General features: G+C 45.3%; 9 protein-coding genes across 9 annotated transcripts; 6 read left to right on the top strand and 3 right to left on the bottom strand.

Moving 5' to 3' along the window:
- Positions 1 to 173: 173 nt before the first annotated feature.
- Positions 174 to 4,455, bottom strand: LOC119546259 (SWI/SNF-related matrix-associated actin-dependent regulator of chromatin subfamily A containing DEAD/H box 1 homolog). The gene is made up of 8 exons (XM_037852418.1): positions 4,212 to 4,455; positions 3,988 to 4,148; positions 2,548 to 3,119; positions 2,152 to 2,484; positions 1,826 to 2,093; positions 1,624 to 1,770; positions 1,259 to 1,561; positions 174 to 1,199 (listed from the first exon to the last, which is right to left on the bottom strand). Exons 1-8 carry the CDS (start codon positions 4,333 to 4,335, stop codon positions 573 to 575), a joined length of 2,535 nt encoding a protein of 844 aa, XP_037708346.1. The 5' UTR covers positions 4,336 to 4,455; the 3' UTR covers positions 174 to 572.
- A 283-nt stretch (positions 4,456 to 4,738) lies between these two features.
- LOC119546580 (probable splicing factor, arginine/serine-rich 7) lies at positions 4,739 to 6,566 on the top strand. Its single transcript, XM_037852986.1, has one exon. The coding sequence runs from the start codon at positions 4,851 to 4,853 to the stop codon at positions 6,396 to 6,398; it is 1,548 nt and encodes a 515-aa protein (XP_037708914.1). The 5' UTR covers positions 4,739 to 4,850; the 3' UTR covers positions 6,399 to 6,566.
- Positions 6,567 to 6,959: 393 nt separating this feature from the next.
- On the top strand, positions 6,960 to 9,059 carry LOC119546581 (3-ketoacyl-CoA thiolase, mitochondrial). Its single transcript, XM_037852987.1, has 5 exons — positions 6,960 to 7,112; positions 7,360 to 7,526; positions 7,826 to 8,599; positions 8,654 to 8,808; positions 8,871 to 9,059. The coding sequence occupies exons 1-5, from the start codon at positions 7,094 to 7,096 to the stop codon at positions 8,950 to 8,952; spliced, it is 1,197 nt and encodes a 398-aa protein (XP_037708915.1). The 5' UTR covers positions 6,960 to 7,093; the 3' UTR covers positions 8,953 to 9,059.
- Positions 9,049 to 10,009, bottom strand: LOC119546582 (translocon-associated protein subunit gamma). The gene is made up of 2 exons (XM_037852988.1): positions 9,786 to 10,009; positions 9,049 to 9,712 (listed from the first exon to the last, which is right to left on the bottom strand). Exons 1-2 carry the CDS (start codon positions 9,931 to 9,933, stop codon positions 9,288 to 9,290), a joined length of 573 nt encoding a protein of 190 aa, XP_037708916.1. The 5' UTR covers positions 9,934 to 10,009; the 3' UTR covers positions 9,049 to 9,287.
- A 448-nt stretch (positions 10,010 to 10,457) lies between these two features.
- Positions 10,458 to 11,753, top strand: LOC119546805 (enoyl-CoA delta isomerase 1, mitochondrial). Its single transcript, XM_037853385.1, has 4 exons — positions 10,458 to 10,547; positions 10,724 to 10,957; positions 11,015 to 11,161; positions 11,221 to 11,753. Exons 2-4 carry the CDS (start codon positions 10,730 to 10,732, stop codon positions 11,689 to 11,691), a joined length of 846 nt encoding a protein of 281 aa, XP_037709313.1. The 5' UTR covers positions 10,458 to 10,547; positions 10,724 to 10,729; the 3' UTR covers positions 11,692 to 11,753.
- A 410-nt stretch (positions 11,754 to 12,163) lies between these two features.
- Positions 12,164 to 13,503, top strand: LOC119548088 (enoyl-CoA delta isomerase 1, mitochondrial). Its single transcript, XM_037855174.1, has 3 exons — positions 12,164 to 12,565; positions 12,629 to 12,775; positions 12,834 to 13,503. The coding sequence occupies exons 1-3, from the start codon at positions 12,338 to 12,340 to the stop codon at positions 13,299 to 13,301; spliced, it is 843 nt and encodes a 280-aa protein (XP_037711102.1). The 5' UTR covers positions 12,164 to 12,337; the 3' UTR covers positions 13,302 to 13,503.
- Positions 13,504 to 13,825: 322 nt separating this feature from the next.
- On the top strand, positions 13,826 to 15,005 carry LOC119548087 (enoyl-CoA delta isomerase 1, mitochondrial). Its single transcript, XM_037855173.1, has 3 exons — positions 13,826 to 14,178; positions 14,256 to 14,402; positions 14,458 to 15,005. Exons 1-3 carry the CDS (start codon positions 13,924 to 13,926, stop codon positions 14,917 to 14,919), a joined length of 864 nt encoding a protein of 287 aa, XP_037711101.1. The 5' UTR covers positions 13,826 to 13,923; the 3' UTR covers positions 14,920 to 15,005.
- Positions 14,925 to 17,091, bottom strand: LOC119548086 (dynein regulatory complex subunit 3). Its single transcript, XM_037855172.1, has 6 exons — positions 16,851 to 17,091; positions 16,515 to 16,798; positions 16,191 to 16,369; positions 15,573 to 16,125; positions 15,178 to 15,512; positions 14,925 to 15,113 (listed from the first exon to the last, which is right to left on the bottom strand). Exons 1-6 carry the CDS (start codon positions 17,089 to 17,091, stop codon positions 14,996 to 14,998), a joined length of 1,710 nt encoding a protein of 569 aa, XP_037711100.1. The 3' UTR covers positions 14,925 to 14,995.
- Positions 17,092 to 17,390: 299 nt separating this feature from the next.
- Positions 17,391 to 25,153, top strand: LOC119547029 (probable serine/threonine-protein kinase DDB_G0268078). Its single transcript, XM_037853699.1, has 7 exons — positions 17,391 to 17,503; positions 20,262 to 20,462; positions 20,530 to 20,697; positions 21,132 to 21,470; positions 21,534 to 22,570; positions 23,476 to 23,769; positions 24,522 to 25,153. Exons 2-7 carry the CDS (start codon positions 20,307 to 20,309, stop codon positions 24,664 to 24,666), a joined length of 2,139 nt encoding a protein of 712 aa, XP_037709627.1. The 5' UTR covers positions 17,391 to 17,503; positions 20,262 to 20,306; the 3' UTR covers positions 24,667 to 25,153.
- Positions 25,154 to 25,180: the final 27 nt, after the last annotated feature.

Genomic DNA, 25,180 nt, shown 5'->3' with positions numbered 1-25,180 from the left:
GATGAATCGCCAGCCGCGAACCGAGCCGAAAGCTCTTCAAAACATTTGTTCGCTCTCGATTTTTTAGCTGTCATACGAAATAAAACTCGCGGGGAAAATGCGAGAGCCATCCGTTGAGGGTTGTCGAGCCACTCGAACCGATACACTAAATAGAAACAAACTACAAGATCGCATTCGTACACAAATGTTCTTTATCCTTATAACAATAGTTTCAATTCGATACATAAACGCTTACAGAAAGGAAAACTATGCAAGATGACAAATCAAAAAAAACAAGAAACTAAACTTGTCCGCCTTGGTTCATCGTGGAAATGTTGTTGTTAATAGTGAAAAACAGCTTTCGTCTTATGGGTGACAAATTACTAACTCAATTACGGGCTAACCTTTCGCCAGATCTTAACTTCCTTGCACACAAGTTTACGTAGAATATATAAATACAATATTGATCGGTAAAATTACTCAGAAGATTTTAACAAAATTTAATAGCGTTAGGCCAAGGTTGATCCGATGCTGGCGCAGAATAAATACGGATGATGGGACAAGGAAGAGAACGACGACAACGTGGTGGAAGCCTACTTGGTGGGCGAGACTATAGAGCTGTTAAGCGAGTTATTCAGCTGCTCCTCCTGATCCTTGTCCAAGCCAAGGGCCGTGGTCAGCAGCTTGACCACACAGCGCTGTTCGTGCACCTCGCCCTTCTCGTTGGACGTGATGTCCTTCTCCAGCTTTAGCTTCTCTTCGGCGGCCATGAGGATGCCCTCCTCGATGGTGCTCTCGGAAATGAGACGGTAAATGGTCACTGGTCGCTGCTGACCCATGCGATGACACCGATCCTCGGCCTGCTTATCATTGTACGGATTGAAGTCGATATCGTGAATGATGCATGTGTCGGCGGCCGTCAGGTTGATGCCCACGCCACCGGCTTTGGTGGAGAGCAAAAAGACGAAAATGCTGTTGTCGTCATTGAAGTCGGTGATCAAATCCTGGCGCACATTAACGGCTGTCGCTCCATCCAGGCGGCAGAAACCGAACTTTCGTATCCGCAGATACTCTTCCACAATGTCCAGCATCATAGTAAACTGGCTGAACAGCAGCACACGGTGCCCCTCCTCCTTCAACTTCGGCAGCAACGTGTCCAGGTACCGGAATTTCCCGGAATCGCAGATCAACTCATCGGGTATTTTGACGTCGTAAAATTCCTAATGAAACATACATTTTAGCAAATTTGAATTAAATGTATGCTGTGGCAAAGACTCACATGCTTGTTGCACATCTGATAGACCTGAAAGTCCGACATGACGGCCAGCTCCTCGAAGATGTACTGCTCGTTGGTCTTTTTGTAGGAACTGGCGTTTGCCAGGCGCTTAGAGAATCCACGCAGGTTCGCATCGGTGAAGTAATGACGCATCAGCAGCGGATGGTTGGCAATGCGACGCATCTCCATCATGATCGCTATGCCGGCCCTTTCACTGCTGCTGCACACCTCGCCCTTGTTGTTGGAATAATACTCGACCAGTTCGTGATAGTAGTGCTTTTGTTGGGTGCTCATGGGTACTTTTTCCTGCAATTCAATGTGGCATTTTAATATTTTTGTAAAGTGGTTTACAGATTTGAGATACTTACCACCAGGCTTAGCTTCTTGGGCAGGTTCTTGAGGACATCTTTTTTAAGGCGTCTGAGAACAAACGGCTTCATGATGCGCTTGGCTCTCTGGATCTGTGTTTCCTGGAACTGTGACACCTCCTCTTGATCGCCATCGGATTTTCCCTTCTGCAAAGGATACTTATGTTAATTTTATGTTAATGTTTAGACTTTCCTGTCTCACCTTAACAAACAACGATTTGATATCATCGATGCTCTTGGCAAAGAACTTGGGCATCACGAAGCAGAGCAGAGAGATCAACTCCAGCAGATTGTTCTGCAGCGGAGTACCGGTGAGCAGGATGCGCATCCTAGCATTGATGGTTATAAGGTTGGCATAACGTTGCGTGGTCATGTTCTTTAGCATGTGAGCTTCATCGAAGATGACATAGTCCAACTTGCAAACCCGGAACATTTTTCTCTCCTCCGGCGTGGATCCAACAATGTGATAGCTACAAAATTGAAACCAAATTATAACTTCAATTCTTGTATGCCCTTTTGATTACTCACGTGGTCAGAAGAACATCGAAGCCAGTGAAGCCATCCTTGGCATAGCGCCCTCGCATTCTCCGCCGCTCGTCCTGCGAGCCATGATACTTCTCCACCACCAGTTTGGGGCACCATCTGCTGATCTCCGCCTCCCAATTATCCAGCGTGGACGAGGGAACCACAATCAAATGGGCCGCTTGGCTGAGACCATTCTCCTTTAGGTAAGCCAGAAATGCAATCACCTGAATTGTCTTGCCCAGACCCATTTCGTCCGCTAAAATGCCATTCATTTCCTGTTTGTGCATCACTGTGAGCCAGTTAAGGCCAATGATCTGATAGTCAGCCAACTGTAGGCTGAGGAACAAGATCAATTTTATAGTAATTGAAAAGAGAAACAGTATCCTGCTTAAGACTCACCCAGTGCTAAGAAGCTTTGGCTGCTCCACAATGCCGGCGCCATTGGAAATCGCCTTCTCCAGGCGGGACACCATGTTGTTGCACTTGCTTAGAATGGTGGCCACCGTGTTCTGTTTGTTGATCAGCTCCTGGGCGTAGTTAAGAAGATCACCCGACATCCTAATGCTCTCCAGTTTTTTGCGTAGTCCTGCCCAATCACTAAAAGGTCGCACTTCAATGATGGCTAAGGCTTTCTTCTCGGACAGCGTCTTAACCGACTGCAGCTCGATAAGCGTAGCCTCGTTCATGAACTGGAACACCTTTTTGCGCTGCCCCGTCATCTTGGTGGACATCTCGGTGTCGCTGTCATCGCTGTCGTACACCTGATCCTTGGACTGCTTGACATCGTCGTCGTCTGAGTGGTCGTTATCCGAGAAGTTGCCTTGTGAAGTTCCACTGGTCCCGTTCGAGGTGGGCTTCAGCTTGGGCTTGGCCTGCGGTCCATTCTGGCCCTTGGGCTTGCAGTGCTCCCTTAGGTAGCGCACAGAGGCGGCCACATCCCAATTGGTGCGGGAGAGTGACTCTTGGATGGCCTATGGAATTATAAAGAATATATTTTATGTGGGTGCATTGAAATACCAAACCAATTTGCTTGTTGGCTATCAATTTATTGTGAGCAACTGCAATAACGTTCATATCGTAATTTGAATAAGTAAAAAGTAATCTGAACCCGAAGTGGAAACTGGGAATTAAGGGAACTTAAGGAGCTGGAGTGGAATTTTCCTTAGAAAGATAGATCATCATTCAAGTTGCTTTTTAGTTTGTAAAATAAACAAGACGTACCAAATTCTACTGGAAGAACAATGCTTAAATGAATAAATAATATGTAAAAAAATATCTAAGAACATATTGAAATTAACCAGAACACCCAATGAAGTAAAGTATTAATCATGACAGAGAACCAAAATAAATCTATACTATTTATTTTTCCCTTCATAGGGAAATCAAATTTGTTCCTAGTATAAACAATATTAATTGAACATATATATAAAAATATGTTTAAAAATATAAATAATATTTATTACTAAAAAAAATATCGGCATAATTAAAGTATAGCTATAAAGATAAACTTTAAAAAACTCAAAAAAAAATATTTAACATTGAAAACAATGGTCTTTAAAGAGTAGATTAGACCAAATTCTCCAACTTAAAAAAAAAAATTGTAGTCCGATCGTTTAAAAAAATTAAGAAAGATCAGGTAAGTATAGAAGTGTTATACACGAGGTCCATTGCTTTAATAACCCCCGTCAGCGGCGCCCCTGACCGCCGACAGCTGTTCGCAACGCCGGGCCCGAACCGAATCGCCATGTTCCGCGAACACAGACGCATAGACGCGCGCTTCCCCGCCATGCCCCCGTCCCAAGCACTGGATCTCGGATCTTGGTCAGAAAAGAAACCTACCATTGTGTCGAACTGGGGCGAGATATGGGCGGCCGCCATGTAGCGCTCCTCCTTCTCCTTCACGGTCAGCTCCAGTTTGGTTTTCTTCGGCATCTGGGGTTCGTTGCCATCGCTGTCACTGTCGGCCATCACCTGGATGCGCTTCTTGCCGGGCACGCGCTCTGAAAAGACGTACTCCACGAGATCAGCGGGGGTGTCACATTAACTTTTAGCTACGGAAGTACCAGTTTTCGCAGGACTCGCGGCGGCAGCGGAGGCATTCTTGTTGATGCGAAACTGCCGCAGGACACTGAGGCTCGACGAGGAGGCGGACGCGGATGCGGAGCCGGGCACTGGGCTGTCCGACATCGTGGGACAAGGCGAAACGCTTCCTGGCAATCTGTCAGTCCTTTATTCGCGGATTTTATATTGTTTGCAAGTCCTACGATCGTGAGGTGGTATTTGTGAATTGGTGCATGCTAGAGCGACCGTTTTGGACTGGCCAGAAACCCTGTTTCCACAGAGCCAATACGGTCACACTTTGCCGCTTGCTCAAATATTTATTACCACCATTAGTAATACTTTTAACCTTTACAAAAGTAATAGCAGTTAAATTATTATTTTCTTTAAAGAAAAAAAAATTATTTAGTTTTTGTTTTCTCTTGTTTTAAAATATTTTGTAATTAAAAAAAGCTAGATTTGGCGCCAAGTAGCTAGATTTTAGAGAGTTGCCAGATGTCATAAACGTATCGACAACCTATCGAATGTTCGCGACGCATTGCAACCCTTGCGTTTTTTCGCTTGCTCTTGTAGGTTAATTGAAAACATTTTTATTGCAAATAAACCGCTTGCCGAGCCGCGGGCAGACCGAAAAACTGGCGACCATGGCTGGCGGCAACACCCCGCGTGTAATCCAGGTGACCAACATAGCGCCGCAGGCCACCAAGGACCAGATGCAAACGCTGTTCGGCAACATCGGCAAGATTGAGGAGATCCGCCTGTACCCGACCATCAGGGACGTCTCCTGTCCGGTGCAGTCGCGCATCTGCTATGTGAAGTACACGGAGACGACCAGTGTGCCGGTGGCCCAGCACCTGACCAACACGGTGTTCATCGATCGCGCCCTTATCGTCATACCGGTACTGGCCATACCCGAGGAGTACCGGGCCCTGGAGATGCTCAAGAACGGCACCATTGTGCCGGGACTCCAGAAGCCGGACTCCAAGCTGCCGCCGGAGGTTATCAACCGCATCGAGGGACAGCTGCCGCAGCAGGTGATCAAGACGTACGACCCCAAGCTGGTGGAGTTCAATCTGCCGGAGTATCCGGCCCTGCCCTCCTTCTACGATGGCCGCAAGATCGAGGAGATCCGGCGCACCATCATCGTGTGCGATGTGAAGAACGAGTGGCGCCTGGACGATCTGATGGACTGCTTTCAGCGCGCCGGCGAGGTGAAGTACGCCCGTTGGGCCGAGAAGGACAACAAGACGTACTGCATGATTGAATTCTGCGAACAGACCAGCATTATCCATGCCCTGCGCATGCAAGGCCAGGAATTTAAGGGCGGTCACCTGAGCGTCTACCACTCCACCTACTCCATAACCAAACCGGAGGCCAAGTCCAATGAGGCGGCCCAGGCGGAGATCGAGGAGGCAATGACCATTGTAAAGGAGGCACAAAGTATGATCTCGGCAGCCATTGACCCGGTGATTGGAATGCTCGCCAAGGACAAACGGCGCAGGTCGAGATCGCGTTCACGTTCCCGAGATCGCCGTACTAGTCGCTCTCGCTCGCATCGCTCCACATCGAGGCGGCGCTCAAGGCGTTCCGGATCTAGGGAGCGACGCAGCGTATCCCGTTCCCGTCGCTCACGGTCGCGCGGAAAGCACTCCTCCCGTTCACGCAGCAAGCGCTCTAGATCCCGACACCGTCGCAGCACCTCACGCTCGAGGAGATCACGCTCCCGAGGCGGTAAGCATTCTCGCTCTTCAAGATCGCGCGGCAAGCGCTCCAGGTCGCGCCATCGACGCAGCACCTCGCGTTCTCGTAGCTCCCGTTCCCATGGTACTGGAGGAGGAGGAGGCAGTGGAAACGGCAAGCGTTCCCGGTCCCGCGAGCGCAGCAAGAAGTCACACCGCAGCGAAAAGCGCTCGTCGCGTTCACCGCGCTCCAGGAGCAAGCGCAGCTCACCGTCACCGCCGCCAGCGACCACCAGCAGCAAGTCACGTTCTAGTCGCAGCAAGGACCCGACCATCGTTTCCTCCAAGTCTTCGCGGCGACGCGACCGCTCACGCACTCCGGAAACACGCAAACTGAAATCCATTTCCGAGGACATCGAAGTGAAGAGCTCGCGCTCCAGCGCCGATTCAAAGTCACGGAAATCGGTGAGCGTCGAGAAGTCGGACAACATGGACATCTCCAACTCGCCCTAGACATAGAGAGATTGCACACTACTTTATAATAAATACAGAACATAAGTAACCCTGTCTCCATTATAAACCGATACCCATTCTCCTCAATGAGATTTGTATTCCACTCCCACTCAGTCTTAATTTCCAAGCATAAAGTCTAATTAAAAATGCAGAATTAACGAAAAACTACATAAAGGGAATCATTAATAACCCGAAGCTGATGCTGAAAGGAGCATCAATCTGTGAATCCCTTTCTTGATTTAAGAAAAATTGTATTGAGGTCGGAAACTAATTCACTTAGTCTCCAACGGCCATCCAACTTTAATAACAATTTTTTGTAATTCAAAATAATGTCAGAGAAGATAAAATTGTAAGCTTTTCTACTTGAAGAAAACTTTAATAGATTTATTAAGAAATCATTGATGTCTTGTTTATGGATACTAAAATCTTTGATTTCATCACTTTGGAAATTTGCGTTTGTTAATCATCGAATGCTATGAAATTAAACTATTTTGTGACAGTGTAGTATACAGCTGAAAATGGTGGGCTTGTCTCGCCCGAAAAAGCTTTTAAGCTTTCATCCAATAATATGTCGGACCGCCGATGCGGGCGGCGAGTCGAGTTGCGACCAGAAGTCGATAGGTATTGCATTGTGGTAGTCGCTTATTCTTGTTAAATTATTTTGTGTTTTAATTAAGAGTTAAACAAAAAACAAAATGTCTGCAGCAACTAAAGGTAATTTTCTTCATCCTTCCGGTTAACCCAGAATTCTCCCTGGCTAGCTGAGAGATGATCTTTGTATAGAGATCTGAACTTTGGACTTGTTGATGTCTTATCTGATGCTATCCCCCCCGCACTCAGCCGGTTGCACTTTGGACCTGTTGAATCGAAAACAAAAATTCGCTTTCGTTTTTTGTTCTATCACTATCACTCTTTGCCTACGCATATTATATATGTTCTACATATGTCTCTCCTATATAAGGTATCTATATTGTGGCTGCCAAGCGTACGGCCTTTGGAACCTTCGGTGGATCCTTGAAGGGCATCAACCAGACCCAGCTTCAGACTACAGCGGCAAAGGCTGCTCTAGAGGCCGCCGGTCTTAAAGGAGAGCAGGTGGATACCGTCATCGTAGGAAATGTGATTGCGGTAAGTAGGATATGGGATGATCCTTAAGATCCTTTGAGAATCAGGACTTTTTGACAACCCACTAGAATCGGGATCAAAATTTGAATACGAAATCTTAATCTTATCTACATAACATAGCTATTCAGCATTATTATAATCCGTATACGATTTATGAGAATACACCATATAAGATATGAAACTTAAAAAACCACATAAACATAGGTTTTCGAATACCCTTAATATATATTTTAATTTTAAAACTGTAAGTTATTATATAAATATATTAATAAAGTGAAAATACCTCATCTTTCTCGACGCAGTCCTCTTCCACGGATGGTATCTACGTGCCCCGGCATGTGGGTCTCAACTGCGGAGTGCCCATCGAGAAACCTGCCCTCGGAATCAACCGACTGTGCGGTTCCGGCTTCCAGTCGATCGTCAACGGAGCCCAGGACATCCTGGTTGGTGGTGCCAAGGTGGCTCTCACCGGCGGCGTGGAGAACATGTCCCAGAGCCCCTTCATCGCCCGCAACGTTCGCTTCGGCACCACCCTGGGCGCCAGCTACAATCTGGAGGACGCCCTGTGGGCTGGACTCACCGATACCTACTGCAAGTTGCCCATGGCGCTGACCGCCGAGAATCTGGCCGAGCAGTACAAGATCACCAGGGAGCGCGTGGATGAGTTCGCCCTGCTCTCGCAGAAGAACTGGGAGAAGGGCCAGAAGGAGGGCGCCTTCGATGCCGAGATCACACCCATCAAGCTGAAGGTCAAGGGCAAGGAGGTGGACTTTGTGGTGGACGAGCACCCTCGCCCCAAGACCACCCTCGAGGGTCTGAACAAGCTGCCCTCGCTCTTCAAGAAGAATGGCATAGTGACGGCCGGTACCGCCTCCGGAATCTGTGATGGAGCCTCCGCTGTGATCGTGGCCTCGGAGGAGGCCCTCAAGGAGTACAACCTGAAGCCTCTGGCTCGTCTGGTGGCCTTCTCCTTTGTGGGCGTGAAGCCCGAGATCATGGGCATTGGACCAGTGCCGGCCATTCAGAATGTCCTGAAGGTCTCTGGCAAGAAACTGGAGGATATTGATCTGATTGAGGTGAGTGGGTAAAGACTTACATTTAAAATGGGGAGTTAACCATATGGTTTATAGATCAACGAAGCCTTTGCCGCCCAGACATTGGCCTGCGCCGATACTTTGAAACTGGATCCCTCCAAGCTGAATGTGAATGGCGGTGCCATTGCTCTAGGTCATCCTCTGGGCGCCAGTGGCTCCCGCATCACTGGTCACCTGGTGCACGAGTTGCAGTAAGTTTCCAATGCTCATACTATCTAATACATATTGTTATATACTCCCAATCCTTTTCCAGGCGCAAGAAACTGAAGTACGGCATTGGATCCGCCTGCATTGGTGGTGGTCAGGGAATCGCCCTTCTCCTCGAGGCTGTTTAATTTCACAACTCAACTGGAACTCATCCTGCATTTACACTTCAAAACTAGTGCTAAAAATTCCGTTTTGAAACTCCCCCGTTAGTAATAAAGAAAATATTTTAACTTTACAATTTATTAAATCATCAGCGAATGGAAGTTGATCAGCTTTCTACAAGAAAGACAACAAAGTTGGTGTATATACCATAAAATTTCTATGCTCGCACTGCTGGACACGCCAACGGGATGGGGCTGCCGGATGAAGGGGTTGGGGACACCAGCCCACTGTCCCAGGAAATCTCTTGAAGGGCCTTACATTACGAGTACATGAACATGGGATGACATGGCGGCGTTAACGCTTAGTTTGTCTGGGCGCTGGTGGAGAAGAGCGCCAGGGCGCCGCTGGCGATGCCCACAGAGAAGATGTAGTTGATGAATGGCGTCGAGTTCTTCAGGATGAAGAAGCTGATGAAGATGATCACGGCCAGGTAGATGGCGTTGTTGTAGAAGATGGAGAAGGTGGTGGCCTCGTAGTCGGCCACTTCGTTCTTCTTCCACAAGATGCGCTCGTCCTTCTCCTTGCGCGTAACCTTCTTGTCGTCGCCCACCTGGCGATTGACCTCACGGGTCACCGCCTCCTCGCGCCTTCCGGCGATCTTGTGCTTCAGCTGGAACTTGATGTTCTTGTAGGCGGTGGCCATCAGGTAGGTGCTGGCCGCCGTCACCAGGACGAACAGGATGGAGCTGAGCCACAGGTCCATGTTGTGGATGCGCCAGAAGAGCCCTGCAAAGAGCATACGCTCTCATTCACCAAGTGTCCCAAAACATACAACGTGTCACTTTATCTTTGTACTCACAGATTGGAACAGCCGACACGATGAAGGCATTGCCGTAGAAGAGCGCCGACGACTTGGTGCTCACGTTGCGGCTAAAGTCCTGCAGCAGCAGCTCCTCCTCCTTGGTGAAGCCCGAGGATTGGACCTTCTGTTGCTTGCCGGAACCCATTTTCGGTTGGATTTTCGTAGAGAAAGTAGCGAAGACTAAGGTGGAGTGGACACGAATGCAGAATGCCGACGAATTGTGACGTGTAAACGTCAAAGCGCAGAGTTGCAATGCGGCTGTCAGTGGCAGTCCATTGGCGATAGCTCAGCTATCGTATATCGATATTAAAGCGTTAGAAATTCAAATGGGATTTTAAGAATCCACCGAATTAAAAGTAAAAGCGCATAAAAAATTGTAACTAAAAACCTGTTTCGTATGGTCGTTATATAAATAAAAAGTGAACAAAAATTTTTTTAGTTTTGGTTTATTTTTTTTAAGTTTATAAAAATTATATTTTTGTTATTAGCTTGGTCGACGCTTTCCTAAAAATTTAACTAATATTAAATATTGCATTAATATTTATATTTAAATTTGTATAATTTTTGATGAAAAATAAAGTAAACTTATTTAAATTTAAAATGCACGTCTTGTAATATTTTTCTCCTAAAGTGAGGGCTTACAAATTCGAGGTAGCCGATTGTCCATTTGGACCCCCTACGCCGCCTATCGATAGCGCAACAGGTTCTGCGGCAGCTGAGTTGATTGTTAAAAGTGCTCCGTTTAAATTATATTAACAGGTAAATAAAGAAATTTCCATCACTTTTAAGAGTTTTATTTTAAATTATAGTATTTAAAATTAATTCGAGCTTAAATCTGTTTAGTGGGAATCCTCCCACGCAGCCCACAAAATAAGAAACCGGCATCCGTCCAAAGGTCACTCGCAGTTGTGTTTACGTCTTTTTTCCCATTTTAGATCATAATGCTGCGATCCAAAGTCCTGAGTCTGGTGACCCGAAGTGGCTCCAACCGACTGATGTCCACAGCCACCAAACTGACCACAGTGGAGGTCAACGACAAGACCGGAATCGCCACCCTCACAATGAACCGCCCACCCGTAAATGGACTCAACTTGGAACTGCTGCAGGATCTGAAGAGCTCCATTGATGAAATCGAGGGTAACAAAAGCCGCGGTCTCATTCTCACTTCGGTTAGTAGGATCTTTATACTTGTAACTTAACATATTAACCAGAAGTTGCATCCTTAGTCCAGCTCCACAATATTCTCAGCTGGTTTGGACATCCTGGAGATGTACAAGCCGGATAAAGACAGGATTCGCGCCTTCTGGACGCAGCTGCAGGAGACGTGGCTGGCGCTTTATGGCAGCAGTGTGCCCACAGCAGCGGCCATCAATGTGGGTTCCTTGAATGCCCACAGAAATCCTCTTCTAAAGACCCTTCTCTATATCCTTAGGGACACTCCCCCGCCGGCGGATGCTTGCTAGCTACATCCTGCGAATACAGGGTCATGCTGCCCAAGTTCACAATCGGCCTGAATGAAACCCAACTGGGTATTGTGGCACCCAAGTGGTTCATGGCTTCCTTCCTGAGCGTTTTGCCACAACGGGAGGCTGAGCGCGCCCTTAACCAAGGACGCATGTTCACCACGGAGGAGGCCCTGAAGGTGGGCCTCATCGATGAGACTGCCAACAGCAAGGAGGAGGCCATTGAGAAGTGCACCGCCTTCATTGGCACCTTTGCCAAGGTCAATCCGCTGGCTAGGTCACTGACCAAGCAGCAGTTCCGCGCTGCCGATCTGCAGCAGCTGGAGAACGAGCGGAAGGACGATTTGGAGAAGTTCCTGTTCTTTGTCAACCAACCAGCTGTGCAGAAGGGTCTGGGCATTTATCTCGAGGGTCTGAAGAAGAAGTCCAAGAAGCAATAAGCAAATGATTTTATACGTTTTTTAAATAGTAATAAAGCCTAAATGAACTGTGAAAACCTAAATAATATTAACTTACATATATCATTTGATTATTTCATGAAACATACATAATCTTTTGTTATGATTCAAACTTATCTATATTTATTATTGCTATCATTTTAAGTACTTGATATTGTGGGAAAGTGGAGTAGTGAGTAATATGATAACAAATAGGTGTTGTCCCCAACAAACAACAGGGAGAAAAACATTTTCTATGTTTAACCAAGGTAATCGTATTTATTTGAAACCTAAAACCTGTTTGTTATATGAAGAAGCTATTCATATAGTAGGTAAAAGAAACAAAAGGGCTTTCTTATTAAAATGGGTGTTTAAATTTGATTATATTCGATTATTTACTCCCGGTCAGCTCGATAGGTGTTAACCATGGACTGGAAACTTTCCATGGGAGATCAGTAGTTCTTCAACAGCTGAGTAGATAAGAATTTTGAATATACATTTGGTGAAATTATCTTCTATATTTAATAAAATTTGTAGTAGAACTGGATATTATAACCAAAATATATTAAAAATATTAAGATTCTTTTCGTTTAGCCTTAAAACAAAAACCAAACAAAGTTCATTTTCTATAGATACATATCAAAGGACGATGCTGCACTCAAATCTCTTGAGACTTCTGGCCCGTGGGGGTCCCAAAAGATTGATGACCACTGCCACCAAGTTGACCACAGTGGAGGTCAATGATAAGACCGGAATCGCCACCCTCACAATGAACCGGCCTCCGGTAAATAGCCAAAACGTCCAATTATTGGTAGACCTCCAGAAGTGTATTAGCGAAATCGAGAACAACAAAAGTCGGGGCCTTATTTTAACCTCCGTAAGTGGGTCCAATTAGTTATTGAATTATGTAATAATTATATTGTGTTTTAAATATCCACAGGCCATGTCCAATGTGTTTTCAGCTGGCCTGGACATCCATGAAATGTATAATACGGATAAGGAGCGTCTCCGAATAATTTGGACGGAACTGCAGAATGCGTGGATTGCCCTCTATGGAACCAGTTTGCCCACGGCAGCAGCCATCAATGTGAGTTGGATAGTCGGGTTATAATCTTATATGTGCTTATAATCCTATATCCTTTTAGGGTCATGCCCCCGCTGGAGGATGCCTTCTGGCCACCGCCTGCGAGTACCGGGTGATGGTGCCCAATTGCCGGATCGGCCTGAACGAGACCCAACTGGGGATCATAGCCCCTAAGTGGCTGATGTCCGGATTTCTTAACGTACTTCCTAAGAGGGTGGCGGAACGTGCCCTCACCCAAGGACGCATGTTTACCACCCAGGAAGCTTTCGAGTTGGGCCTGGTCGATGAGATCGCCAACTCCAAGGAAGAGGCTCTGGAAAAATGTTCCACCTTCATCGGCAGCTTTGCTAAGGTCAATCCTCTGGCCCGGGGACTGACCAAGCTTCAATTTCGTGCGGATAATATTAAGGAGTTTGAAAAAATACGCGAAAAAGATGTGGCGAATTTCATAGCCCTTGCTTCTAGGCCTGAGATACAAAAGGATATGGGTATTTATCTCGAAAATCTGAAGAAAAAGGGAAAGAAATAAAAGAGAAACAGATTAAGTTAATAATCACTTTCGACCTGATCACAATCCTGCATTTAAATTAGAAATGTAAAAAAAAATTATTTTTGCTGTACAATATAAAACTACTTGGCAAAGTTTTAACTATAAGTAGCTCTCTCCTATTATATCATATTTTGTCAAACAAAATTAAGTGTATCTTGATAATTAAAGTTAAATATTTGAACTGCGTGTTTGGATTTTTGTGTGTACAAGATTATTGCTTACATTTGTTATCACGTAGATAATATTATTATTTGAGTGTTAATGATAAAGAAAATATAACTACAAGCTCACAAAAAGTACTAGACCTTTTTATTTTTAATATCCAGAGGATATACATACATATTAAATTTTTCAAATATAAAATCTTTTGAAAATATTACTTTTTTTCTTTAGGCACCCCCAATAAACACTTGTTGATCTTGAATTCCCGACGCCGTATAAACTGTGCCTGGAAATGCCTACCAGCTGATCGTTTCGACTTCAGTGTTTGTTTTATTTGGTTCGCAACTCGACTTAATATATGATAAACAGGTTAATTTGTTTAAATTCCTGCCTGCCGCTCAGTGCGTGATTGCTGCTCCAAATCCAAAGTCGTTGTAAAATGTTGCGTAACAGGCTGGTAGATGGAGTCAATAAGATAAGGCCCATCCTCAGCGGATGGCAATCCCTGAGATCCCTATCAAATGGGGCGAACTCAAAGCTGACAACAATAGAGGTGGATGATAAGAGTGGAATCGCCACCCTATCGATGAACCTGCCGCCGGTAAACACTTTGACCATGGACCTGATGCACGACCTTATCGACTCCATCAATCAGATCGAGAGCAACAAGAGCCGTGGTCTTATCCTGACATCGGTGGGTTGGGAATCCCCAAGATACTTATAGATCTGTGTTTCCCGAAGATATTTAAATGTGTTGTATTTACTTTCCAGAGCAATGACAAGGTCTTCTCTGCTGGTCTTGATCTCAATGAGCTTTTAAACCCGGAAGTGGAGCGTTTGCGGTTATTTTGGACCCGGTTTCAGGACTTATGGCTGGCACTACATCTTTGTGGACTACCCACAGCAGCGGCCATCAATGTAGGTCCAATTTTGGAAATATATGTTGTAAAACAGACAATAATCCCCCTTTCAGGGTCATGCTCCTGCCGCCGGCTGCGTCCTGGCCACCGCCTGCGAGTACCGGGTAATGCTCCCCAATCGCTTTATTGGAATCCATGCCACCCGCTTCAGTTTTGTCATCTCCAAGTGGATGATGAACTCGTACCAAAGCGTCCTGCCCCGCAGGATTGTGGAGCGGGCTTTGAACCAAGGTAAGCTCTTCGCCACCCAGGAGGCCCTGGAGGTGGGCCTTGTCGACGAGGTCTCGAGCAGCAAGGAGGAGGCCCTGTCCAAATGCGCTGCCTTCATAGCCACCTTCGATAAGGCCAATCCCGTGGCCAGGTGTCTCACCAAGCGAATGTGCCGCGAGGCAGATGTGCAGGACCTGCTCAAGGATCGGGCCGGGGATCTGAAGGAGTGCGTCGACTATGTGACCACTCCACTTTTCCAGGAGGGCCTGTGCGCCCATCTCGAAGGTCTTAAAAAGAAGAAATAGCGGGCTTTGAAAGCTACCAAGGTGATCATCACGAATTGCATTTATTTTATATGGGCTTTTATGTGTATTAAAATTGTTAATCCGAAGAGGCTTCCTGGTGCAATTCATCTGGCAGGCTGGCCAAGGCCTCTGTCATCATTTCCATAAACGAGTTGATTTCTAGGATTTTGGCACGATGGCGGTCTACTTCTTTGCTGTAAGGAGATTTAGAGATATTATGATATATGTATCTCATATATCTTCATCAATGGAACCTACTTGTTAAGCTTCGTGATCATGTCATCTATAAACTCCCTGCTGCGCTGAGCCATACGATCCTCTCGCTCATCCACCCGTGCGCTATGAGTTGTCCTCATGCCCTCCACCAGCTGAAGAACTGCCTCGCGATCATCCACGCACTTTCTCAGCTCCTCAGGAATGGCATTCAGTTCATGGCGAGCGAGCTTGATGGAGATGAACTGGGTCACAATCTCCGTCATGTTGTCGGCAAAATGAGTGCAGAGATCCCTGAGCTGCTGGAAGATCACCTGGGCCTGCTCCACAAAGCTGGCCATCAGTTCGGAGATCTTGCGATCGAAGTTTAGAGTGGAGTCCTAAAGAGCAAGATGGTATAGGATATAAACACTAACCAAAGGAATTTCCCATTAGTTTACCTCAACGGCCTCATGCAGATGGAGTTCCTGAGCCATCAGACTTTGCCACATCTCGTGCAGGGCATCTTGAAACTGGGCATTGAGCTTATCCAACTGAGTTTGCAGCTCCTCCAAGCCTTCGTCCCTTTGATCCAACTCCCTCCACTTCAGACGCATCTCGTCGAAAGTTCGCTCCTTGTACTGGAGGAACTCCTCGATCTGCCTTTGTCCCTGGGACTGCAGCTCCTCCTGACCCTTATGCAGGTTGGCATTGAAGTCGCGAATCTCCTCGTCACGCTCACCAAACCGCTCCAATCCCAAATGATAGATCTGCTGGGTGAGATCGTACACATCCTTGGAGTACTCCTCGCAGAGCTCCTGAGCCGGTGGCCCCACCAACATCAGGATGCGCCCATCCTCATCGTCTCGCCACAGGGAATCGTACAGCTGCTGACCATCCAGATGCTCCACGAAACTGGAGGCCAGCCGGTCCGCCTCGGCCATTTCACGAGCCTCCGTTTCCAGGCCCTGGATCTCGCGCTCCTGTTTGTCCTCGATTTCGCGCAATTCGCGACTATAAGTAAAGGATATTTAATAAGGAGGTATTTGGTATAGTCTTATGATGAAGAGATCCCTTACTAGAAACGTTTCTGAGCCTCCTCCTTCGTTTCTGCCTTAATGAAAACGTATTCGTAGTAGTTCAACTGGGGTAGGATGGCAGTCACATAGAGGGACAACGGAAAATCCGGCAGTTTGGCTATGGGGTTACCCTCCAGATTTAGGACTTTCAAGGTGCTTACAAAACGTAAACGTTCTATCTGGAATTTTAATAATAAAATCTCAATTTAAAAGGCTTTTTCCAATTTAGTTCCGAACAAATAAAGTGTCACTTTTAGATGTCTACATAAAAATGTTTTTAGTAAGATCATATCAGATCAATATCATATATAGAATACAACCTACCCCTTCCACCGTGTCGATGAGATTATTGCCAATGCTGAGGATAACCAGGTTTTCCAAAGTCTGTATGTTCTCTATTTTCCGAATGCGATTGCTAAACAGGGAGAGTTTCTCCAGATTGACCAAAGTTTCCAGGTTCTCAATCCTTGTAATGTAGTTAAAGCTGAGATTCAGATCCTTAAGAGCAGTTAACATTTCGAGGTGCTCAATAACTTCGATCTTGTTGCAGTTTAGACACAGCTTAGTGAGATTGGGCATCATCCAGAGGTGGTCAATCCTTAGGATGTCTAAGAGAAAGGTCTATAAAAGCTATAGGAATACTTTATCCCTAACACTTACTCTTGAATTCCAGTCTCATGGTCGTAATCCGATCATAGACCACTGGTTCCAGTTGGTGGAGTCGTCTGGCCTCGCCCTTTTGGCCCTCCTCCAGATAGGCGGTTTCGATCATAGTTCGATCTATGATTCCCGGTTCCGGGCAATTGATCTCCTCGAGAAAGCCCATCAGGGGCTCCTCCTCCTCCTCTGCCTCCTCCTCTGCGGTATTTTCACCTGGCTGACTACTGACCGGCTCATCCATTGCGGTTGGTTATCATAAGATATCCAGGATATATATTCCAAACCGCGTGGTCTCCAAATGGACTCGGGGTTGTCAGGGGCAACCCAAAAAACATGGCCCTGCCTAGTAACCATCGTTCGTGTTCCACCCTCGAAGAGAAGACTTCGGGAACCAGTGGAGCCGGCTGCCGGACTTTCGGCTCTCTAGTATTTAGCTTTCTCTCCCGGATTCGAAGGGTGGTCTACTTAGGGCTGCGGTTGCTTGGGTCGTCGCGTTGTTGTGGATATCGCACCCGTCAGTTGTTAGTGTTTGCTTATCAAATAAACTACTGTTCGCACAGGATATCCGCATCGGGAGCAGTCATATATCCCATATAATTCGGAATCACACCTTAAATCAAGTTATTTCGGAGACAAATGCAATTGCATTTAAGGTACTAGTGATATCAAAGGTTATATTTTATCATCTTTTACGTGATAGTTCAAAGAAAAGAATAGAAGAATGAGGGGACTTTTTGTCAACCCCTAGTTCAATCGATAAAGTGACCCCGAACATTTAAGTTTGTTTATTTGTTTGTACATGGTGCGAAAAGTCGCATAGTTGCTTATCGGATATAGGAGCGCATATAGGATATAGTAATCGGCTAATCGGGCGTCGGATGTGCGTGCCAAGAGTTTAAGTGAGTCAAATGTGAGTGGTTCAAGGCTGTGGCGCAGGATTCAAGAAAAAGCCAGGTCGAAACGTGACCCCCTCCCCCAAAATTGCAAACCAAAACAATCCGTCTACATATATATACACCTAGATGGGATTTAGAAGGTGGGAACGGTTCGTATACTATGAATAAATTATCGCCCAAGGAACTAAATTCGCCAAGTGACCAAAAACCAATTACGACACATGACTATAACGACTTGAGTGGCAAATAAAGTTGCCAGTTCCCAGGTATTATTGTAAAACATCTAAAAACTTGGACAAAGTCAGTTAAACTAAATCCGTATAGGTTTTACGCAGCCGAAAATGCGTAACATATTCATTCCTTATTCTTATAGAAGAAGAAAATTCTTTATATTTCATAGTCAATGCAGTTAAAAAAGCCCCTTCTACATTTTTTGTAAGGGGTTGCAATGTCCACTTTTTTGTGAAATAATAATGAATCACGATGTTCTTTGTTTAGTAAAATAACATATTTTTATTATGTTATACTCTTGATGTCGAAGGAATATCTTCAAGCAAAAATCAGGAATTTTTAAGGACCTCCCAGTCCAAAAGAAAACCTTCCATGATGGGCCAATATACAAAGTAGCACAAACTTCAGAGCCATCTTTTTAAGAATAAAGAATATGTTCAAACTTGCAGCTTTTATATCTTGGGATTAGCAACACTTAACGGATATTAAGAACATTATGGCTCCATTTAAAACATATGGAATTTGTTGGTATTCAGCGTATAATGTGCAATTATGATACTTTGAAAACTGTGACGGGATAAAGTTTCAGAATTACAAGCGTAAGTTAAGCCTTAGTTTTTTTTTGAGTTTATTTGCTTTTTATTATTATTAGTTCACGTAAAAATAAAACGAAAAACATTAACTTTAGTTTATAAATATTTTATTAAGGACCTCCTAGCCCAAAGGAGTATCTTGACCCCGCCCACGTAAGAAATAGGAGTAGTACAACCTTAATAGCCATCTTTTAGTGATTGAAAGAAATTTTTCTTCAGCTCCCCTTTATAAATACAAATAATCAGAAAATAATTCATTAGAAACGCATTGGGAAAACAAATTGTTATTTGTTAGATTTGACCACCGCATTCCATCTGAAACCGTATCTCATTTTCTTACCTAATGTTTTTGAGACTGTAATAGTTTTAAGATTATAAAATAATAGGATTTTATAATATATACTAGGTATTAGCTGATTCAAGTCTTAACAAGGAAGAACGCTATAGTCGAGTACCTCGACTATCAGATACCCGTTACTCAGCTAAAGGGACCAAAGGAAAATGGAGATATGCAAGCAGCAAATGCGCCACCTACCGGCGGTAGACAGATTTAAGCGTTGTGGGCGTTAGAGTGGGCGTGGCAAAGTTTTTTTTAAATCAATCGATAGGTATTGACGAGACCAATACATTTCAGTTTAAATTTTTTATCTACCATGAAAATTGTGGGCGCCACAGACTTGGGCGGTTTGTGGGCGTTGGAGTTTGCGTGGCATATTCGCGTAATAAACTTGCGCTGCGCTCAAGCCTACGGAATCTAAATCTGAAATCTCGTTTCTCTATCTTTGATATTTTCCGAGATATCCGCGTTCATATTTACGATTTTTTGAAGTTTGTGGGCGGTTTGTGGGCGTTAAAGTGGGCGTGGCAAACTTTTTTTAGGTCAGTCGGTAGGTATTGATGAGAACAATACATTTCAGTTAAAATTTTTGTTCTAGCATCAAAACTGTAGGAGCCACAGTTTTGGGCGGTTTGTGGGCGTTAGAGTGGGCGTGGCACTCTTTTGAAACAAACTTGCGCTGCGCAGGAATCTCAGGAATCTGCATGCCTAATCCCAGTATTGTAGCTCTTATAGTTTCCAAGATCTCAGCGTTCATACGGACAGACGGACAGACGGACAGACGGACATGGCTAGATCGACTCGGCTAGTGATCCTGATCAAGAATATATATACTTTATGGGGTCGGAAACGCTTCCTTCTGCCTGTTACATACTTTCCGACGAATCTAGTATACCCTTTTACTCTACGAGTAACGGGTATAAAAAGGTCAAAAAGAATCTTATTTATAAAATCTATAAAATCCAACTTGTAGTAAAAACAATAGAACAGTAGTCGTTAGCCGAATCGCTTCTATTTAACAATCATAAATCATGTTTGGGAGGTTCTGTCTTTCCTCTTCCTTCATGACACCTCATGACCCTGATGGGGAATTCGTTTTTGGTTTAAATAAATTTGGTCAAGTTCTTAGCCGGCTGCTCGGGATCGATATATTGATTTCAATTAACTGAGCTGGCATCCGAAAATGGAGACACACGACATGCCCAACTTGGATTCGATTCAGCTCGATTCATTTAATTCCACTGTGATTCCCTTGAAGTCCGCACACGAGGGCGGGACTCATAAGTTATTGAGGACCCTTAAGTACCCCCTCAAATGGCGTGTGTCTCGAACTTACCTTTGATTGTCCGTATAGCTGCATCCGGAGAATGTGTGAAGAGCTGCCCCCATCTGCTTAAGCATGAATCGCTACATCACGCTGACCCAATTGGGCGATGGAACCTACGGCACCGTGGTCCTGGGTCAGCGCAAGGACACCGGCGAGAAGGTGGCCATCAAGCGCATGAAGCGCAAGTACTACTCCTGGGAGGAGGCCATGAATCTGCGCGAGGTCAAGGTGGGTTCAGGCTCAGATCCTCAAATTCAGGGATCCATTATTTTCAGTAACTCTTATTCTGATATAGTCCCTGAAAAAACTGTCGCATCCGAACATCGTCAAGTTGAAAGAGGTGATTCGGGAGAACGACACCCTGTACTTTGTGTTTGAGTACATGAAGGAGAACCTCTACCAGATGATCAAGGATAGGGACACACATCTACCCGAGCCGGAGCTGAAGAGCATTCTCTTCCAGGTGAGCTTGATTTACTAAAAGTTTATCCGTATCAGAATTAAGAAAAATAATTTACTTGGGGGAACCTGAGATTCTCCGGCTGAGATGTAATTACATATGAGAAGATCATAATTCGATGGGCTATCTCTCTATTAAGGAACCGTCATGAATTTACAATTCCAAGGACCGTAAACATTAAAATTCGATTTAAAATCAACAATAACCTTACTTTTTGACATTGTTCTGAAGAATTCGCAGTTAACATAAGATAATATGCATGATACCAAAGAGTACGAAGTATACCCATGCTCTTTGATGATACATATGTATCTTTAAGACTCTATCTTATTTTAAAATCTCAATATATTTTGCAATTGCTTAGGGTCTATAAGACCCATGTTGGACTTTTTTGGAGTGAAATAAAATGTTAACCTATTTACCAATTGTTTTGGCAGGTCTTAACTGGCCTGGCCTTCATGCATCGCCACGGCTTTTTCCACCGCGACCTAAAGCCGGAGAACCTGCTATGCTCCGGGCCGGAGCTGATAAAGATAGCCGACTTCGGGCTGGCCAGGGAGATCCGATCGCGGCCTCCGTTCACGGACTACGTCTCCACACGTTGGTACCGGGCACCGGAGGTACTCCTGCACTCCACCAACTACGGCAGCACCATCGACCTCTGGGCCATGGGCTGCATCATGGCCGAGCTCTACACCTTTCGTCCCCTCTTCCCGGGCAGCAGCGAGGTGGATCAGCTCTTCAAGATCTGTTCGGTGCTGGGAACGCCAGAGAAGGTGAGAGAGACCATCTCTCGGAGATCTTATAAATCCTAAGTTTGTATTCCTTTTCATCCACAGAGTGATTGGCCGGATGGATATCGGCTGGCCAGCATGATCCACTTCCGCTACCCGGACTGCATCAAAGTGCCACTGAGCAGCGTCGTCAGTCGCTGCAGCCAAAATGGATTGGACCTGCTGGAGGACATGCTGGCCTACGATCCCGACAAGCGTCCGACGGCCCAGCAGAGTCTCAAGTACCCGTATTTCCATGCCCTCAAAAGGATCTCGCCCACGGCGGCCACCAAGGCGAATGTGCGGCTTAGCTCCAAATATGCGGCGTCCAATGGACAGAGCGTCTCCAACAATGTGCTTCCGGTGCAGGAGAAGCTGCAGGCGGTCACGGAGCTGCTCCACCAGAACAACAACAACAACGGTAGCCACTCCAATCTCGGCAAGAACAACAACTTGACGAGCAACAAAAATGGCATGGGAATGCCAAGAAAGTACCAGCCCAAGCTGAGCTTCCTGACCAGCAATGAGTTGGTGGGTGCGGGCTCCCAGGCGGATTCCTCCAGTCTGGGTGGAGCCACAGTGGATGGTGTGCAGATGCCACAGCTCCAGAACGGCGGAGGAGGTGGGGAGTCCATCAACGACATCTACCTGAATCGCAACATCTCGCAGCTCTTCGGGTTGCCGGCGGGATCGCAGCTCCACCAGCAGCAGCAGCAGGCCCATCATCCCAATGTCTCCTTCAGCTCGACCATGTCAAGGAATGCCGGCGCCATCTACGTCAATGGGAGCCACCTCAGCTACGACACGGCCAACATGAATGCCAAGAACAATGCCAAGCTCGTGGTGGGCGCCTCCAATGGTGGCTACTATGTGCCGGTGGCCAGGCCATCGCTCCTCGGTCCCGAGGCCAAAGTGTACAACGTGTTCTCCAAGGTCAGTGCCAGCCAGGCTCCGCCCAGCCTCATTGTGCGACAGCCGCAGGTGCAGCTGCAGCCGGAGCCAGTGCCTCCCATGGCCATGCGACTCTCGGGAAGATCGCGAGCTGCGGCCCAGGACTCCAAGATGGGTGCTCTGAAGTCCGACGATTTGGATCTGATACTCGGGTGAGTTGGGAGGAGGGTATAGATCAAATTTGCACTTTAAACATAGCCTTTGTTTTTCATCCATGTCTGATTGCAAAGTAATCTCATAAAAAATTGTTTATCATTGAGTATAGTTTTTGGGATCTACCAGTTTAGATTCAAATTATTTAATTGTAAATAGTTTCATTTTTTTTCAAAGTTCCCAATGTCTGTATGTATTGTTTCTTTACATAAAAGTTTTACTTTGAGTGGAAATAAGAAAAGGGAATGGATAAAATAGAATTTATAACCTAAAAGTCTTTTTATTTTTGAAGTCTTTTTTTCAAATTCCGTTTATATAGGATACATTACCAAGCTTAAATATTATACATATCAATCTGCCAAGTGATCATATTAATGATACTTTAAATTAGAAACAATTTTTTTAAACGTTTGAATAGGTGTCTACAAAATTTTGAGTTATAGAAGTTCAACAAAATTAGTCAGAATTAAAGATACTTTAAATTAGAAACAATTTTTTTTCAGTTATAGAAGTTGAACAAAATTAGTCAGAACTAGAGATACTTTAAAGCTACTTTAAATTAGAAACAATTTTTTTTTACATTTTAAACGGTGTCTTCAAAATTTGAGTTAGAGAAATTCAACTTAGACAGTCTGAATTATTTCCAACAAATATTTTCGCTAAGCGATATGCTACTAAGATTTTTTCTAGTCAGAGAAAATTTGAGATAGGAAAGTTTGACTAAAGATTTTACTTATAAACTTTTTCATGGGATAAAGGAATTGTTTTGAGTGTAGCCCAAGACATTTTTTTCTCAGTGTTGTGCAACCCTGGCACCACGCTTTGTATCGTTGCTGCACTGCACCCAAACGAACCTGTGCCTGTGCCACCTCACCGTGTGTCTCTCCATCTCTCCCCCACGCAGCTCCAAGCTGAAAACCTCCGCCAAGCGACAGCGCAATGCCAAGGCCAACATCCTGCTGGAGGACCTCTTTGGCCAGCTGTCCATGGACTCCGATAGCGACGGGAAGTATCCGCACACTGTGCCGCCCACGCAGCAGGCCAAGAGCGGGAAGACGTCGACCGGTGGCCACCGGGAACGGGAACGGGAGCGGGAAAGGGATCTCTTCGGGGAGAGCTTCCTGGCCAGGCCGGGATTGCGGAAGAAGGCCACCCAGAGCAGTCTGGAGGTGAACAACGGCAGCCACGCGGACTCGCTGTAAGTGGGTGGGGTGTCCTTGATGATGCGGAGGACATCCCCGTTGGCCTGCATGCCCTGTACATATACATACACATGACCTTGACCGTGCTTCCCTGCATCCTCATGATCATGATCCCTGCATCCTGTCTCTCTCTACATTGTACTCTGTCTCTCTCCTTTCTCCCCTCTCTCTCTCTCTTTCTGTTTCTCATGCTGTCTCTGTCCTGTCATCGTTTTGTGTGTTTTGTGTTTGCTTCTCATTGATCTTTGAACATTGAACACTTTGTGTGGGTGCCCCAAGTGATAACTCCTCCTCGTCCTCCCCCTCAATTGATGAAGAATGTCGCTTTTGGCCCATAAGGTAAAAACCAACATTCGCCATTGAGCTGTAAATATGTTTTGAGTAGCAGTAGAGACTCTTAGAACACCATATCAAATCATATCATCGTATATATGTGGGGGAAGGACTTGTTGATCAAGAATTTCCCCTTCTGTAGTCGTGCACTTTTAATTTGCCTGTCTCTATTTACACAGTTTTCTAGTAGAATACATAGATCTAAGATTAGTCCTTCATTATCAATAATCGTTTTCTTTTCTTATTTTACACATTTCTATATAGCTAAGACACCAAAATTAGTTAATTTTTACGAAGTATACCTTGTTTAGGGCTTAAAGAATATAATAACTTTAACCCCTTAACAATGTGCATCTCGTATTAAGAACACCCCTAAGTTTTACAAATTCTAAATAATAGAACCCAATTCTTTCAGAGCTCCAAACACTCAGAAGGAGAAACACGCCGTGGCAGCCAGTTTCCCCTGGGATGAGTCCAACAAGACGGAGGATGAGAAGCTTACGGCTTGGATGGTGGCCGAGAACGGTAACTTGGTTTTGGGTAGTCATCAGCAAGCGTAAAAGTCGAGAGCACTCCACTCCAATCCAATCCACAGAAAGTAGTTACCTAGAAATCACCCTATACCGTATGGTAGTGTAAATTCGAAGAGCACCGCTTGAAAATTATGGAACTGGAGTTTCAGTTTTCCCTGTATTGTATTCCCAGGATCCTTGCTGGAGAATAAGTTCTGATAAGATCGACTTGCGATATGCCGTTGTACCTGAAACAGAATGGAGTTAATATAAGTGCCTGTATGGATCTGCGTATTTTCAAACTGAATCCAAGTCCAAATCACCCAGCCACGGAGCCATGGACTCATCGAATCGACGTGTGGAGCTAGTCTAGTCTCGATATAATGTTATTGCTGTGATACCACTAAGCTAAACTATTGTGTAAAGTAGCCTCTACGAACTTGAGTCTCGAGTGTAAGTTGTACTTTAAGCTACCATACGATAATATAATCCGAGTGAGTTTTGAATCGGTTGCAACAGTTGGCGGCAAGTGCAGGGATTTGGTTTCATTTCCCCCATGGGC

This window comes from Drosophila subpulchrella, chromosome 2L (assembly GCF_014743375.2).
Source record: "Drosophila subpulchrella strain 33 F10 #4 breed RU33 chromosome 2L, RU_Dsub_v1.1 Primary Assembly, whole genome shotgun sequence".
Taxonomy (NCBI): Eukaryota; Metazoa; Arthropoda; class Insecta; order Diptera; family Drosophilidae; genus Drosophila; species Drosophila subpulchrella.
The sequence above is the reverse complement of the archived record's forward strand: the minus strand, read 5'-3'. Positions and strand labels throughout refer to the sequence as shown.

What these genes read in the sequence shown, in the direction of transcription:
- LOC119546259 (XM_037852418.1), bottom strand. Translation starts at nt 4,335, where the DNA reads ATGTCGGACAGCCCAGTGCCCGGCTCCGCATCCGCGTCCGCCTCCTCG. An exon ending in CGCGAGTCCTGCGAAAACTG is followed by an intron (nt 4,149 to 4,211) that starts GTACTTCCGTAG and finishes ACGTCTTTTCAG; the next exon opens with AGCGCGTGCCCGGCAAGAAG. An exon ending in TTCGATGTTCTTCTGACCAC is followed by an intron (nt 2,094 to 2,151) that starts GTGAGTAATCAA and finishes TCAATTTTGTAG; the next exon opens with CTATCACATTGTTGGATCCA.
- LOC119546805 (XM_037853385.1), top strand. Translation starts at nt 10,730, where the DNA reads ATGCTGCGATCCAAAGTCCTGAGTCTGGTGACCCGAAGTGGCTCCAAC. An exon ending in GCGGTCTCATTCTCACTTCG is followed by an intron (nt 10,958 to 11,014) that starts GTTAGTAGGATC and finishes TTGCATCCTTAG; the next exon opens with TCCAGCTCCACAATATTCTC. An exon ending in CCACAGCAGCGGCCATCAAT is followed by an intron (nt 11,162 to 11,220) that starts GTGGGTTCCTTG and finishes CTATATCCTTAG; the next exon opens with GGACACTCCCCCGCCGGCGG.
- LOC119548088 (XM_037855174.1), top strand. Translation starts at nt 12,338, where the DNA reads ATGCTGCACTCAAATCTCTTGAGACTTCTGGCCCGTGGGGGTCCCAAA. An exon ending in GGGGCCTTATTTTAACCTCC is followed by an intron (nt 12,566 to 12,628) that starts GTAAGTGGGTCC and finishes AAATATCCACAG; the next exon opens with GCCATGTCCAATGTGTTTTC. An exon ending in CCACGGCAGCAGCCATCAAT is followed by an intron (nt 12,776 to 12,833) that starts GTGAGTTGGATA and finishes ATATCCTTTTAG; the next exon opens with GGTCATGCCCCCGCTGGAGG.
- LOC119548086 (XM_037855172.1), bottom strand. Translation starts at nt 17,091, where the DNA reads ATGGATGAGCCGGTCAGTAGTCAGCCAGGTGAAAATACCGCAGAGGAG. An exon ending in TCATCGACACGGTGGAAGGG is followed by an intron (nt 16,370 to 16,514) that starts GTAGGTTGTATT and finishes TTAAAATTCCAG; the next exon opens with ATAGAACGTTTACGTTTTGT. An exon ending in ATGATCACGAAGCTTAACAA is followed by an intron (nt 15,114 to 15,177) that starts GTAGGTTCCATT and finishes ATCTCCTTACAG; the next exon opens with CAAAGAAGTAGACCGCCATC.
- LOC119546582 (XM_037852988.1), bottom strand. Translation starts at nt 9,933, where the DNA reads ATGGGTTCCGGCAAGCAACAGAAGGTCCAATCCTCGGGCTTCACCAAG. An exon ending in CGTGTCGGCTGTTCCAATCT is followed by an intron (nt 9,713 to 9,785) that starts GTGAGTACAAAG and finishes TGCTCTTTGCAG; the next exon opens with GGCTCTTCTGGCGCATCCAC.
- LOC119548087 (XM_037855173.1), top strand. Translation starts at nt 13,924, where the DNA reads ATGTTGCGTAACAGGCTGGTAGATGGAGTCAATAAGATAAGGCCCATC. An exon ending in GTGGTCTTATCCTGACATCG is followed by an intron (nt 14,179 to 14,255) that starts GTGGGTTGGGAA and finishes TTTACTTTCCAG; the next exon opens with AGCAATGACAAGGTCTTCTC. An exon ending in CCACAGCAGCGGCCATCAAT is followed by an intron (nt 14,403 to 14,457) that starts GTAGGTCCAATT and finishes TCCCCCTTTCAG; the next exon opens with GGTCATGCTCCTGCCGCCGG.
- LOC119546580 (XM_037852986.1), top strand. Translation starts at nt 4,851, where the DNA reads ATGGCTGGCGGCAACACCCCGCGTGTAATCCAGGTGACCAACATAGCG.
- LOC119547029 (XM_037853699.1), top strand. Translation starts at nt 20,307, where the DNA reads ATGAATCGCTACATCACGCTGACCCAATTGGGCGATGGAACCTACGGC. An exon ending in TGAATCTGCGCGAGGTCAAG is followed by an intron (nt 20,463 to 20,529) that starts GTGGGTTCAGGC and finishes ATTCTGATATAG; the next exon opens with TCCCTGAAAAAACTGTCGCA. An exon ending in GATTTGGATCTGATACTCGG is followed by an intron (nt 22,571 to 23,475) that starts GTGAGTTGGGAG and finishes TCCCCCACGCAG; the next exon opens with CTCCAAGCTGAAAACCTCCG.
- LOC119546581 (XM_037852987.1), top strand. An exon ending in TCGTAGGAAATGTGATTGCG is followed by an intron (nt 7,527 to 7,825) that starts GTAAGTAGGATA and finishes TTCTCGACGCAG; the next exon opens with TCCTCTTCCACGGATGGTAT. An exon ending in AGGATATTGATCTGATTGAG is followed by an intron (nt 8,600 to 8,653) that starts GTGAGTGGGTAA and finishes TATGGTTTATAG; the next exon opens with ATCAACGAAGCCTTTGCCGC.